Source organism: Astyanax mexicanus, chromosome 16 (genome assembly GCF_023375975.1).
Source record: "Astyanax mexicanus isolate ESR-SI-001 chromosome 16, AstMex3_surface, whole genome shotgun sequence".
Taxonomy (NCBI): domain Eukaryota; kingdom Metazoa; phylum Chordata; class Actinopteri; order Characiformes; family Acestrorhamphidae; genus Astyanax; species Astyanax mexicanus.
In genome coordinates this window covers 29,452,359-29,468,228 of record NC_064423.1, presented here as the reverse complement: position 1 = coordinate 29,468,228, position 15,870 = coordinate 29,452,359, and the positions used below count along the sequence as shown (strand labels likewise).

General features: G+C 39.8%; 1 protein-coding gene across 1 annotated transcript; it reads right to left on the bottom strand.

The window, feature by feature from the left end:
• Positions 1 to 2,042: 2,042 nt before the first annotated feature.
• Positions 2,043 to 3,183, bottom strand: mespaa (mesoderm posterior aa). Its single transcript, XM_007246214.4, has 2 exons — positions 2,447 to 3,183; positions 2,043 to 2,184 (listed from the first exon to the last, which is right to left on the bottom strand). Exons 1-2 carry the CDS (start codon positions 3,137 to 3,139, stop codon positions 2,098 to 2,100), a joined length of 780 nt encoding a protein of 259 aa, XP_007246276.2. The 5' UTR covers positions 3,140 to 3,183; the 3' UTR covers positions 2,043 to 2,097.
• Positions 3,184 to 15,870: the final 12,687 nt, after the last annotated feature.

Here is a 15,870-nt window from a genome sequence, read left to right as displayed (position 1 = left end):
AAATCTGTATGTTAATTTACAGGCAAAGTTATTATGGACAAAGGCTGTTTTTAAGCATAACCGGACAGTACTGTATATAAAGCTAATGCATAGCCTAAGTAGAAGTTTTTTGCAGTAAGCAGGTAAAAAATATATAATAATAATCCCAAATAAGCTTTAATCAGTGTGATGATCCTCGTGAATCAGACGCTGATTAAACCCTGCTGTAACGACTCAGTGCTGAGAGGAAGCAGACAGGACACCCGGCACAGATGGACAGGGGAAGTGCGATGTGTCACTGTTGTGTCTGGGAACAGCTGCGACACTGTCAGTGTTAGGACAGGGTGTTTTCAATTGAGCTTGTGCATACACTCATACACACCTTTATACTGAGCTCAGGAAGGCAGCTGTCCCTGCTGCAGTTCTGCAGACACGTCCAACAGGAAGAGAGCCATATAAAAACACTATAAACCATGGTTTGGCAGGTGGAAGCATTGTAAGTTGAATTTTAAAGTCCAATATTTCTCATTTTGAGAACACGGTAAGGCTCCTGGGTGGCGCAACTGTCTAAGCGCTGCCTTTATCATGGTGGGAGATTGTTGAATCTCTGAGTCTTCTGTTTGCTCATTCAATAGAATTTTGTGTTGGCTTTGTGTTGGAGGATACACGATATGCACACTATTAAAAGAAAAATTTAAACTTAATTAGTAAAAATAAGTTAGTAAAAATGCTTAAGAAATATAGTGATCTACCAATGAAGTAACATTATGTAAAATTAGTAAAATATCCAAGTTAAATGATTTGTTGGGTTTCCAGACTAGGATTAAGCCTATAGTTAGTCACTGTCTTGTGCTGTAATATGACTAGGCTTAAAAGTAGAAATTCTTAGCTTGGAATTACTTTTAACAAGCTACAAAGAGCTGTTAACAGCTTTAACATTCATAATGTCATTACCTTCTCCAAACAGTGGCCTGATCACTGATTACAGTAACTTCTACTGAACTATAATCTTATTTAAAAGCTAAAAAAAAACATTAATGTGCCATTAATGTTTCATAGTGTTGAGTTGGTTATGTTAATTTGAAGTCAAAACCTTAGTTTGCGGTTAAGGATCAGACTTAATCAGAGCTTCCCAATTGAAATTCCTAAATGAAATTCCTAGTTGAGTGGGAGTTTTTTATGTTTTTTTTTTCCTTTTTTTTTTAAGTCAGAAATTCCAAATTGCAATCTCAAATAAGACGCGGTGTTTGGTCAGTTTCCTTGAAAGGGATTAAGCTTAGGTTTGGACTACACATCATTTTAAATGGAGATTTTCCATAGAAAGGAAAATAAAGTCTATGATTTGTCTTAACCCCTATGCAGAAAACTGTCTATTGTCTTGTAATTAGTTAAAAACAATGTAATAACGAGAAAAATAAGCTATTCAAGTTCAATTAAACCACTGATTTAAATATCCTCCTAACCTTCATGTTTGGCCTCCAGACCCTCGCTCTCACTCAGACTAATAAAGGAAATGAGAGATCAGACTCTTCCATATCAGAGAGGGAATCCCACTGAGCTGAATCCTCCTGTTTGTTTACTGACGAGCCACATTAAAAGCCCTACGTGGTGAGAATGAGTTTACCATCCAGCCCAGCTTATTTTTAACTCTGCGGGGGAGCTTCCTTTAAGGTGTTAATTACAACGTGATACCTCTGTCACTCACCTGTCTGTCATTGATCTGTGTTTAGGAAGTTCTGCATTTCTGCAGAATTAATTTTCACATTTTTAAATAAAAATGTATGTGTTATTCAAAGTTTTAAATGCAAAAGCAAATAAATAAATAAATAAATAAAAATAAAACACAACACACACAACTGTTTTACTATTGGGTGTTTATTTATTTATTTTCCCAATCATTAATAATCAATAAATATATCTCTCTCTTTTTTACAGTACAAAATTATAAATTAATATAGAAAATATAAACTATGTACAGCTTTTAAAATACATCTGCATCTTAACACATATATACACACACACACATATATATATATATATATATATATATATATATATATATATATATATATATATATATATATATATATATCACGTTGTTCTGGTTCTTCATAACCATTAGCATTGTCCATAGTAGCAACTATACTGCTGCTGGGGAAACCAGTAATCCTGAGCCGGAGATGGAGGAAGGCTGCATTCTGGATTCTGTAAAACAGAATAAAAAAGAAGAAATTAGTCATGATATACAAGATTCTACACCATTGCTCAATTATTGGATAGTTAATTAACCATCTATTAGGTATTCTAATCTATATATTTGACAATAAAGGTTCATACATAGTTTTAAAATGCTGAATAATGGAAATTACAGCTGAATTCAACAGATTTTCCAAGATTTTTGCATTATTGAATTTGAATTTGGTGTAAAACTCCAGAAATCTATATTAAACTATATTAAAATACATACCTGATATGAAGAGGTCATGTTCAGGAACTCCTGAGTGGGGAGGCTCTGGGCGGGTGGGCTGGCCTGGCTGAAGTTCTCTGGCTGGTAAACTGTTGGCACTGCTGGACTTGAAGCTGCTTCAGTCTTCCCAGAAAATCCTGGAAGATTCTCATGAGCCTCAACCTCTGGCTGGCTGTGCTCCAGCTGGGCAGACAGGTGGGAGATGTAGCGGATGGTGAGGCGCAGGGTCTCGATCTTGGTCAGGGTCTGTCCGGCAGGAGCTACTGAGGGAGGCAGGAAGCCTCTGAGATGATGAAGAGCTTTGGTCAGGTCCCTCATCCTCAGCTTCTCACGCTCACTTGCACTTTGGCGCTTTACCCCTGGACACTTGGACCTCGGGCGTCCTGTTCTCCTGGCTGGCTTGGCGCTCTTTTTGTCCTTCTTGTCCTCTTGGTCGCTGGTGCTCTGAAACTGGAAACCCTCTGGAAGATTCTCCAGGAAGTTTCCAGGAATGTTCTGCTGCCAGCTTCCGTGCTGGATGGCTGGAGGAGAGAAGCAGCAGGAGTCTGTGGAGGAAGCTGGAGAGAGGCTGCTGCAGGCGCTGTAGTAGCCGTTGTCAGATGCATTGTGGCTTTGGTCCAGAAGGTTCTCGCAGTCGAGCAGAAAGGCAGAGTTATCCTGGAGCTGCAGGAGTGAGCTGGAGGAGCTGTCCATGGCTCTGGCTCTGAGTGAGGAGGTTCTGAGAGTGGCTGGTGGTGATGATGATGATGCTGCTGTGGAGTGGAGCTGGAGAATATATATCCTGCAGGAGGTGCGAGGTGGCACCTTCAGGAGCTGCTTCTCAGGACTAAAGGCAGAGGTGACAGCACAGGCAGGGGGGCCATGGGAAAGAGCAGCTCATCCAGGCTCAAGGCTGAGGTGCGAGCTCCAGAAGAAACACCTCAGAGCTCATTCTCACAGCTATGTTTATGAAAATGTCTGAGGGTTTGAAGGAACGAAAGTTTAAAAGGTTAGGAATATGATATTTTAAAATGCATAAAACCTGGCTGGACTTTGGAAAATGGGTCTGAAATAAGTATTTCTTTTCTACATTAAATAAAGTTATACTAAGTATATTAACAATAATTATAATTTTAGTAATCAGTTGTATAGAATTCATTTGTAGTGTTCTTACACTGTAAACATTTTACTGTAAAATCTTAATGGCAATTGTAGTTGCCATTGAAATAGAAGACATTTATATTAAAGCATGTATAGTCAAAAAAGTGGACACACATCCTCAACCATTCCATGTTTTTCTTTATTCCTTTATTTAATTTATTTTTTACATTGTAGATTAATAAAATAAACATATGAAAACAATTAGGGGACAAGTATGGAATTATATGTTTGTCCTCCACAATCCCCTGATCTAAACCTGATCAACTGAACCACAGCATGAAGAAAAAGTAGCACCTCTTCTCATTCCATGTGTTTTCTTTCTTTTTTTCTTTTTTTACATTGTAAATTTGTATTTTGTATTTTTTTGACATTGTATTTTTTTTTATATTTTATATTGTTCGATATGTTAGAGTATGTTATATACGTCTGCACCTTATTCGTATTAGAACATTATCCCATATGTGTCCTTTAATTGTTTTCATGTCTTTAACATTAATCTACAATGTAGAAAATGTGTAATCACATGTGTTCAAACAGGAAACATTTAACTGTATAGAGGTAAATCTAAACATGTTCCGTACATTTAAGCACAATTATTATACATTCACATAATTTAAAATACTGATAAAAGTCATATGTATATTTGTGTAATATTGCACATGCTACATTTTTGCAAAATGCTAATTAAATGCTATTTAACAGTAATTATGCTTCAGAATGTGCAGATGAGCACAACACATTCCCAGAACTATGTACATGTTAAATAGGCTGAGTGCACTGTGATGTGCTTTTTGTATAAACTCTACATATCTTGGACTGAATTACTCTGAGGGGTTGATGTTTAGAGAAGTCTCTATATTGTAATGAAGTGAAGCACTAAACTTTATTAACTGCAGTTTTTGAATGTATAAATACTTCCTCTCTTTAACTCTAAAGTTCAGGTCTGAGAGCGATGCGCAGTGTTGTGTATTTAAACCTTTAACCTCAGAAGTCGACCTCTGCGTGAGAATGCTGATTGAAGTGGTGGACTAGATCACCTCTGGCCATTCCCACAACCACAAGTGTTACATTTTACTCCTGAATCCTCTGAGAACACATACCACACACTTATACACCCTCCTCCACCCACACACACACTCCAATTATCCCTACAGAACACACACACACACTTACATTTACTTAGTATATATACATAAATACATACATAATACATCTTTACAATTTAATTAATTAAATTAAAGCAGCAGTGCTTCAGATATTTTCTTTTGAATGGAAAGCAGTAGTCGTATTAAAAGGGGAGAGTTCAAAATATCATAATACATATCTTCAGTATTGTTCTTTTTCCATTCATTCATTTATTCATTTATACATTTTAAAAACAGTGTCTGGTAGGTCCTGGGACCTTTTTCTGGCTTTGACCGAATTTGCTTGTTACCTAAGCAACCATGGTCCTGTTAACCATCGCTAAAATGACCAGATTCGTTCATTCTTAATAAAGACTGTTTTAAATGTACTTTTAAGCATGCACAGTACAATTACACACTCTCACCAAACACTTATGGACTGTCACTTTAAGTAAATAAAGTAAAAAATGTTAGTAAAGTAAGTAAATGTGTATTTTTCAAGCACATTTGAAACGACTCACATTATCCAAAGTGTTGTGCATAAAGCAAACAGGCTAAAATACACACAGAACATAAAAACAAAACTGGAAAATTTAAAATCTAAAGTGTTTCACTTTACATTCTATACATCATTTTATTTTTGCAAATTTTCTGTATCTTGTGTTGAAACTTCATGATGAATGGACCAATAGAAATGCTTCAAAATGACTCCATCACTGATGACTTGTAAATGGATCAAGAGGAAGATGATCACAAGCCATCACATCAATCTGAACTGCTTATATTTTTGCACCAGGAGTGGCATAAAGTTTTCCAAAAGCAGTGTGTAAGACTGGTGGAGGAGAACATGCCAAAATGCTTGAAAACTGTGATTAAAAAACAGGGTTATTCCACCAAATATTAATTTCTGAACTCTTAAAACTTTGTGAATATGAACTTGTTTTCTTTGCATTATTTGAGGTCTGAAAGATCTGCATCTTTTTTTGTTATTTCAGCCATTTTTTATTTTCTGCAAATAAATGCTCTAAATGACTATATTTTATTTGGAATTTGGGAGAAATGTTGTCTGTAGTTTATAGAATAAAACAACAATGTTCATTTTGCTCGAACATATTTCTATAAATAGCAAAATCAGAGGAACTAATTCTGAAACCGAAGTGGTCTCTTAATTTTATCCAGAGCTGTATATCACCCCACAAATATATTAATAACTTGTGTATCCTCTTAACGTTTATTTTCTGCCTGATATTAAATGCCAATATTTTGAGGATTTCTATTTAAGTATTACATTTATTGGCTTTATGTTTTTAAATAGAAACATTATTAAAAATCCTAACTGTAATTGCAATAGACAATATTTTAAAAAATTATGCATATCTGCAATAAAATAAATAAAAATCTTTTAAACCATGTCTATTTTTAAGTGTAAGAATTTAATTTAATTTGATTCCCAAAGCCCTGTATATTCTTAGAAGGTAAATACCTTGTTAGGTAAAAGGCCTGTTAAGGGGTTATAAGACTTTAAGACACACACACACACTTAGTTCTGCCTCATTGGAGGCTCTGATTTCTATATGAAGCCTCAGTCAATGCAGGGTGTGAAACGGCACCTCGGACCCTCCGACAGGCGCGAGCTGGAGAGGGTCAAGTTCCCACCAGAGCTATAAACTACACTCACAGAGATACTGGATTCTACAGGAGAAAACTCAGACACAGCCAGTCGGCCAAAATATGTCATACTGTAGTTATTGATTTAGCAGTTATAATGATTAAAATGGCTTTATTTTGTGATTATTGTTGATCATTCCCCTCTTATCCTGTTTGTAGGCCTAAATAAACTATTTGATTTAACAATAGGTGGTTATAAACACTACAGTTCCAGCTCAGCCCAGCCCAACCACAGCACATCCTGAGAAGGTCAAAGGCTACATACAGCTTAACATGGGGGGTTGTTGGAGGTTCCAATGTGGTTTAACACACATCCTAATGAGTTAATTAACACGTCAGCACTACACACTCGGCCTGTAAGTGGTGTGTTTTGGCTCTGCAGATGAAAGAGCCCAGTGTGGATTGGGATCCGGGGTTTTGCATATCAAACTCTCTGAACTGACTGACTAAACAAACCTGCCGGCCTAATGACCTCACATCCATTCACACTGCGCTGTTCTATGCATTTAAAATGTGCCCTTCTCACTCTGAGACACGGCCAGTGTGGGAGGTGTGTGTGTGTGTGGGAGGTGTGTGTGTGGGAGGAGTGTGTGGGGCAGTGTGTGTGTGTATGCGGGGGTGGGTTTGTGGCTAGACGCTGCAGTGTGAAGAAGTTCCACACACTCATTTAAGCCTCATTAGCTACAATAAGCTTCTCCTGCCTGCATTGTAGCCTCAATACACATTACAGCTTTAATACAACACACACACACACACACACATACATACATCAGCAGAACACTGTTCTAATCCACTCATCTCAGCAGTGTCCTACGTTTGATCTATTTAACTGTAAGGTAGAGTTAATGTAGAAAATGCACATAAGATAAAATTTAGTATTTCTTAGATTAACTTTGATCTGTTTTTGATTACAGACCACAGAACACAAGATTCTTGATGATGTCAAATCAAATCCACTGAATGTGTACATATACATGCCAATGCAGTGCAGTCTAGCAGAAAAAAAAGTTACCAGGCACAATAAATGATTTAAAAAGTCTAGTGTATATGGTCTCAGTATGAAGTTAATAGAGGTTCCCAATGGTGTTTTAACATAATCCATCTCATCCACCTGGAATATCTTTATGGAGTATTTAGTATTAGATTTTGTGGAGTTTTCACCACCAGGGCGTGTGATGCATGACGCAATTTAAATTGGCTTATCTTGCTGTAGGATGAAGAGTTTACCAATTATATTAAATGTATTCAAAGACAATTACTGGAACTTTATTCTATATACTTTATATACAGCTCTGGAAAAAATTAAGAAACCACTTCAGTTTCTGAATCAGTTTCTCCGATTTTGCTATTTATAGGTTTATGTTTGAGTAAAATGAACATTGTTGTTTTATTCTATAAACTACAGACAACATTTCTCCAAAATAAAAAAAAAATATTGTCATTTAAATCGTTTATTTGCAGAAAATGAGAAATGGCTGAAATAACAAAAAAGATGCGAAGCTTTCAGACCTCAAAGAATGCAAAAAAAAAAAAAAACAAGTTCATATTCATAAAGTTTTAAGAGTTCAGAAATCAATATTTGGTAAAATAACCCTGGTTTTTAATCCGCTTTCATGCATCTTGGCATGTTCTCCTCCACCAGTCTTACACACTGCTTTTGGATAACATTATGACACTTTATGCCATTTGTCAGTTAGGTGCTCCACTCCAGCAAATGTGCGTCAAGCGTGTCTCTCCCCTTCTTCAGCTGCTGCACTTTAGCCTCGTTCTCTACCTTCATCTCCTCAAGGTGTTTCTGAGTGTCCTTCTGAAAGATGTCCACCACCTCCTGTGTGTTGGTCCCTGCAGTGGACTCTCTGATGCGCTGGAAGGCCTCCTCAAAACTGGAGAGAACTGCCCCAGTGTAACAGAGTTCAAACATACAAGTGTTTTATTGTTAGAATTCCCCAAAAATCTTCTCCTTATATTCTGCCTGTATTGATATAGAGTGGCTGGGTTGGAATGGCTCCTCCCCTTTTCCCCTCTTATATTTCCTCCCCTCACCCTGCCTCTTCCCTTTCTGTACATGATGTGTAATGGAGAGGTAGGTGTCAGAAACTGCTTTGATTTTAATCCAAAATAATCCTATATTTTAATATAATCGTAAAACTCCAAATTGTTCTATATATGTCCCCAAGTTTATTAACAACTATTGTACATTAAAATATCTTGCTAGTAATCAATATTAAAACTTTTAGATGCATGGTTGTGCACTGCTAATGCTACAGCACATGGTCTATGCTAGCATGCAGGCTAACTAGCTAATTATTCCCTGTTTTTATATGCTTTTATACTTAAGAGAGGAGCGGAGAGGAGAAAAGAGGTGCCAATCTAGCCAGAGCTAAAGCCTGTTTCTGTTTATCTGTTTATCAGGTATGAGGAGTTTTATTTTATGTGTTAAAAAGTTTTGTAGAGCGCTTAGGCTAAGTGGCTAAATGGCTGAGCTAATTATGCTAGTTTGAGCATGGTCTAACCTATTAAATGCTAAGCTAAATATCTTTGACTCTGTTATTAAGTTTTATTATCTTGTAAGCCTGTACATCTCTGCAAATATGGGCCCTTTCTGTACATGATGTGTAATGGAGAGAGAGGAGCGGAGAGGAGAAAAGAGGTGCCAATCTAGCCAGAGCTAAAGCCTGTTTCTGTTTATCTGTTTATCAGAATAAAATCCAGTAAAGACACAACGCAGAGTCTGTCATCTCTAACCACCGGTCACACTTGGTGCCGTGACCCTTTTGGATTCCAAGATCATCGCTTGCTTGATCACCGTGGATTGCTGACATTCTCCTCAAGCTGCTCAGCCTGGTGCAGACTGGATCCCCCCTCCTCCCCTCCCCCCTCTGCTGCCTGCGTGTGTGTGAGTCTGGCTAAAGGCAGAAGGATTCTCAAAGCAGAGAAGTTCATTTACATGCTCTGATTAATTACTAATAAATTTTTAAAGGGAAAGTATACAGTCTAGTTAATTACTAATATATTTTAAACGGAAAGCATACAGTCTAGGTAACTACAAAAAAAAAAAATAATAGGGGGAATTATACAACTTAATTTGAAGGTTTTTTTTAAGTGACCCTGTTTAAACTGTGATTCCATTATATGCAAATAACCTCTAATTCAGATTGCATTACACATGTTGTACTGATGAAGTGTGTTAGTTTTATTATGTAATTTTATTTTTTTTTACTTTTTTTTACAAAGCAAAGGCGTAAGCTTCAAACATGTCAGGGTCTGATACACATAAAGACAGAGAACACAGTCCTTTTTCTCAGAATGTGACATATGCATTTGGGAGGGGTTCACCAGTCATAGGTTATGGGAGAGGCAGACCGGCAGCCTCTAACTTAGAAAGCCAGGATGACACAGTTAACCAGTTAATGTCAGATTGTCACAAAGGCCCAGCAGCAGTCTCCACTCCCATTGGCCACAATGTTTCTGAGTCTCTGCCCCCAGTAATAAGCACAGATGTCTTAAGTGATGTTATGGCTGGCTTAGCCAAGCAAATAAGTGACAGTATCACTGCTAGTATCCAAACCATGTACCAACAAAGCAACTCTCAGACTCAGAGTAGCAACCATCAGTCACAGTCTGTCTTTGATGCTTCAAAGCTGAATATTACAGTCCAGTCAGATGTTAAGCCACCTCCTCTTTTTCGTGGTGATGGTATGGACAGTCTTTCAGTCCATGAGTGGGAAGACATAATGATGAGCTACCTTCGTCATGTAAACTATGCTGAAGAAGAAATTGGAGAGTTTATCCTAAGTCGACTGACAAGCAAAGCTAAAGACATGGTGAAAGTTTCTCTACGCAGTAACTCACAGCTGCACTCCTGCAGCCCAACTGCTATATTTGATATTCTAAAATGCCATTTCAGTGAGTTGACATACTCCAATATGCCTATGAGAGACTTCTATAACACAGTCCCCAAGGCTGGTGAGAGTCCTATCGATTACTGGATTCGTCTCAATAAGGCCATAGACGTAGCAGATGAGTGTTTGAAGAGACGGAGTAAGAGTGTTGAGGATCAAAGTGCTGAAGTTGTAATGATGTTCATCTCCCATTGCCCAGACCCTGGTCTTGCGTTGTCTTTCTCTTTCAAGTCAGCAGAAAAATGGACTGCAGCCGAGGTCCAAGAAAGACTGGATGCCCACCAGAGAGATGTGAGGAAAGGAACAGCCCATGCTGTACGACCATCGGTTCCAGCACATAGACTGGGTCTAGCACCAATCACCCAAGCACTTATCAAACAAGACGAGTTCCAACATCCTCTTCATGACACTAAACAGCACCGTGATGCTTCAGCAATGCTGTCAATGCCCTCCTCTGATCATTCAGCCACAGAGCCAGGCCTTAGACAGGTAGTGAGTATGCTTGACAAAGTGCTTTCACTGTGCAGTACGACTCTTTCCTCTTCTAATGTGCACCACAAGCAACCCTATAGCACACAAAGCCAAACCCGACAGCCTTGCAGAGTATGTGGTAAAAGAGAACACTCAACGTATGATCACTGTAAACTTCACCGACTTTGTCGTCACTGCTTGAAAGCAGGGCACTTCAAAAGTGAGTGCCCAGAAGCTACCCAGCCTCAAGTGACCAATACACAGACTCCCAACAGTTCTTTAAACTAATTAGCCCATGTAGTGAGAGGGGAAACATGGGCAGAGTTAATGCAACCCTCGCTGAGCCAGATTTGGAAACAATTTATGTTAACAGTTGTGCACACTTACCAGCAGAGAAAACAGCCATTTTTGTAGGTTCACAGAGACTAGAGGGAGCCAGTGAATTGTTTTATACTCCAGTAATAGTCAGTGGCCAGGTTACATTAAAAGGACTGTTAGACTCTGGTTCCATGTCATGCACAATCAGTGAAGAGGGTGAACTAAAACTGAGAAATGCTGGTGTTCTTCCCTGCCCACAGCCATCTCCAAGTAATATAGTGCTCATTGGCTGTGGTGGCTTAACTACTCACCCGAAGTGCATATATGAGCTGAATGTTGAGATATGTGAATCTAAATTGATTGTACCAGTCTTGGTTGTCCCTGGCCAGCGTGATGAATTCATTATTGGAACTAATGTCATCAAGCCTGTTATACAGAAGATGAAATCTGACAAAAAGTACTGGACTCTCATCTCATCCAGGACTGAGGACTCAGAGTGTGAGCAGCTGCTTGAGTTACTAAGCTGTGTTTCTCAGAGGTCAGACCGGAAGTCAGTAAGTAAAGCTGGCACAGTGAAGTTGCAACAAGCAGTCACACTACTCCCGAAAAAGGAGTATTTAGTATGGGGAAAACTACCAAGCAATGCCAACGTGTCACCAGGAGCCACAGTTGTGGTTGAACCTACTTCATCTCGTGCTGGCCCTAGGAACATTCTAGTGGGTAGAGTCATAACACCCATGTGGGGGGACCGCTGGGTTCCAATGAAGGTCATGAATGCGTCCCTTAACCCTGTCACACTAAAGCGCAACACCAAGCTGGCAGATGTATCTTATTGTCTTGCTGTTGAAGACCTTCCAGTCACTGAAGATGTGTCTCAAAGTCATCCTGTACATGCACACCTTCAAATTCATCACAAGTCAACATTTTCTGATACTAAGCAGATGCTTTTGGATTGCGGATTGACTGACATAAACATTGATGCTTGTGAAGTCTCAGAAACTTGGAAAGCTAAGCTTGCTGAACTGTTGGTGAAGTTTCAAGATGTCTTCTCTAAAGGGAAGCTGGACTGTGGCGAGGCAAAAGATTTTGTACATAGGATTCATCTTGCTGATGATCGACCCTTCAGGCTTCCATATCGTAGGGTTCCACCTGCTCACTATCACAAGCTGAGAGAGGTACTGAATGAAATGGAAGAGAAGGAGATTATTAGCAAATCAATAAGTGAATATGCCTCACCCCTTGTCATGGTCTGGAAGAAGAACGGAGATCTGAGGATCTGCACCGATTTCCGTTGGCTTAATGCCAAGACCATTAAGGATGCTCATCCTTTACCACATCAGGAAGATTGCCTCGCTGCACTTGGTGGAAGTACCTATTTCAGCACCATGGATTTAACATCAGGATTCTACAACATCCCGCTTCATGAGGCTGATAGAAAGTACACTGCTTTTACGACGCCACTAGGTCTATATCAGTACAACAGACTCCCGCAAGGCCTTTGTAACAGCCCAGCGTCATTCATGAGAATGATGCTCTCCATATTTGGAGACTTAAACTTCTCCACGCTCCTGTGCTACTTAGACGATTTGCTCCTGATGGCACCTTCAGAGGAGGAAGCACTGAAACGTCTTGAAGTTGTACTGACTAGATTAAGAGCAAACAACTTAAAGCTCTCCCAGGAGAAGTGTCACTTCCTACGCCGGTCTGTGCGATTTCTGGGCCACATAATCGATAGTGAGGGTGTATCTGTTGACCAAGAGAAGGTGAAGGTAATCTCTGGCTTTACAACTAAAGACCTAATGATGGAGGATGGTTGTACCCCGTCACAGAAACGAATAAGATCCTTCCTGGGAATGATCCTATATTACCAACATTTCATCCCTGACTGTTCATCTATTGCGAAACCTTTGTTTGCCCTAACAGCTGGCCAGAAACGTAAAGGTAAAGGAGGAAAATGTGGCAGAAGACCTGGCACCTTTCGTGAGCTGAAACCAGAGGACTGGACACCAGCCTGTGAGATGGCTTTTGGTGACTTGAAGAAAGCACTTTTGTGCAGTGTGGTCCTAGCCCATCCAAATTTTGACAAACCTTTTATTCTTTCCACTGATGCTTCCCTTGATGGCATTGGGGCTGTTCTATCACAAGTTTTGGATGGTGAAGACAAAGCTAGACCAATAGCCTTTGCCAGTAAGTCCTTGAGTCGGAGTCAAATGAATTACCCAGCACATAGACTTGAGTTCCTGGCACTTAAGTGGTCTGTGTGTGACAAGTTTAGTCACTGGCTCAAAGGTCACAAATTTACAGTCTGGACAGACAATAACCCCCTCACATACATCATGACCAAGCCTAAGTTAGATGCATGTGAGCAGCGATGGATTTCTAAGCTTGCGCCATACAGCTTTGAGATCAAGCATGTTCCAGGTAAGCAAAATGTTGTGGCTGACGCTCTGAGCCGAGACCCATTTGTCAAGCCTATTAGCAAAAGACTCTTGTCAGAACCGTATACCATCCTGTTGGAGCAAGCATGCAAAGTGGAGAATGAGTGCATTCAAGACGCATTTCGTCTGTCATGTCAGCCTCAAATATTGACAGGTCTTCCAACGTGTGATCCAGAGCCTCTGTCCATGTTGGAAAATGAAGTCTCTTGTGTTCTCAGTTCTCATGAAGCATGGGATGATGTGCCTAAGCAGCGAATTGCTTCACTGGCAGGCCATGTTAATGAACTTATTCCTGAAGGTCAAGGCACTTTTCCCACTTGGACCACAGATGAATTAAGATCACAACAACTGCAGGATGATGCCATCACTAGAGCCCTGTTTTATGTTGGGCGAAAACGTAGGCCATCCAGACGTGAGCGTTCAAATGAAACCCCTCAGGCTCTGAAATTGTTGAAACACTGGGAGAAGTTGACACTGATAGATGGTTTGCTCTACAGAGTTTCCAAAGATCCTTTGACCAAACACAAGAGATTCCAATTTGTCCTGCCTGAGTCTCTAAAGAAGGATGCACTGAACGGTGTTCATGATCTGGCCGGACACCAGGGTCAGCCACGTACTCTTTCTTTGGCGCGCCAGCGATTTTTCTGGTGTAACATGGAAAAAGACATTAGGAGCTATGTTAGGTCCTGTCAGAGGTGTGTTTTTAGCAAAACTCCAGAACCAGCAGCAAGAGCCCCGTTGGAAAGTATTAAAACCACTGCTCCACTGGAACTTGTCTGTATAGATTTTTGGTCAGCTGAAGACAGTAATAACAAAACAGTAGACGTTTTAGTAGTGACAGATCATTTCACAAAACTAGCACTTGCTTTCCCCTGCCAGGACCAAACAGCTAAGAAAGTAGCAAAGAAGCTGTGGGATAACTTCTTTTGTGTTTATGGATTCCCAATACGCATCCACTCCGATCAGGGGGCAAATTTTGAAAGCGAACTCATTGCTGAGCTCCTCGAATTGGCTGGTGTTGTGAAGTCCAGAACCTCGCCATATCACCCCATGGGAAATGGAGGAACAGAGAGGTTCAACCGAACACTGGGGAACATGTTGAGATCCTTACCACCAAAATCAAAGCATAAATGGCCTCAAATGATTCAGTCATTGACGTTTGTATACAACTGTACTGTGCATGAGACAACTGGATTTGCACCCTTCTTTTTGATGTTCGGCAGAATACCCAGGCTGCCTGTAGACCTGATGTTTAAAAATGTGCTCCAAGATGAGAAGGTATGTGACTATGACACCTATGTGAAATCATTGGTAAGTGATCTTCGGTCAGCCATGCTTCTAGCACAAGAGAACTCCGCTGCAGAACAAAAGCACCAAGCTCAGCAATATAACAAAAAGCTTAAGGGTCTCTCTCTGTCAATTGGCGACCAAGTCCTTGTGGCTAACAAAGGATGCAGAGGCAAACGCAAGCTCGCAGACAAGTGGGAGTCATGTATCTATACTGTTGTGTCCTCTAAGCCCTCACTCCATATCTACAAAGTTCAGGATCGTGATGGTAATGAGAGGGTGTTGCACAGAAATCTTCTTCTACCAGTCAACTTCCTGCCCATAGACGAACCACAGAGTGAAGAGCCTAGTCTTATCAGTGACAGCATTGAAAGTCAGTCCCTTTCTGCAGACATTCTTGATTCTGAACAAGATTCTGTTTCAGTTTCTCCAAGCATGGCTATTTCACCCTCAAAAGAAAGGGATCTTTCCTCAGAGCATAGTCATAGAGAAAATTGGACTTCTTCTTGGATTCAGAAACACTCTGCTGGACAGAGAAGAGACACTAGTCTGTTAGAAGATGACTTTGCAAGTGGGAACCCAAATGAACAGCTTCCTAATGACACCATCCAACCTGTGTCTGAGTCAAGCCCCAGACAGTCCCCATCTACAGACTGGCCTCCTGACCATCTCACATCCAGATTTGGAAGAGCTATAAAACCAGTTTGCCGGTTGATAGAATCAATGGTCCAGCTAGAGAGCATATTTAGTACTGACACAACAAGGTCAACAGTTATTCATGTTTAATCCAAGCTGTGAAAATACTTTTCGTTACTGTTTCAATACTTACCATGAAATGTTATCCAGATGTAGTCAGATGTAGTATAGGTGTAAAAGGCACTATATGTATCTTTGGAAAGGTTAGAGAACTGATCACTCTCTGTCTTCCAACAACCTTTAATTAGGTAGCTAATGAGCTGATAAACACACTTGTTTTACAGTTGGTGTGATACTGGCTAAGTGGATGTTATTTTATCATTAGTTTTCTCTCTGGTTTCTTGACTTCAAAAGGTTAATACTTTTTTTTGTTATTGATT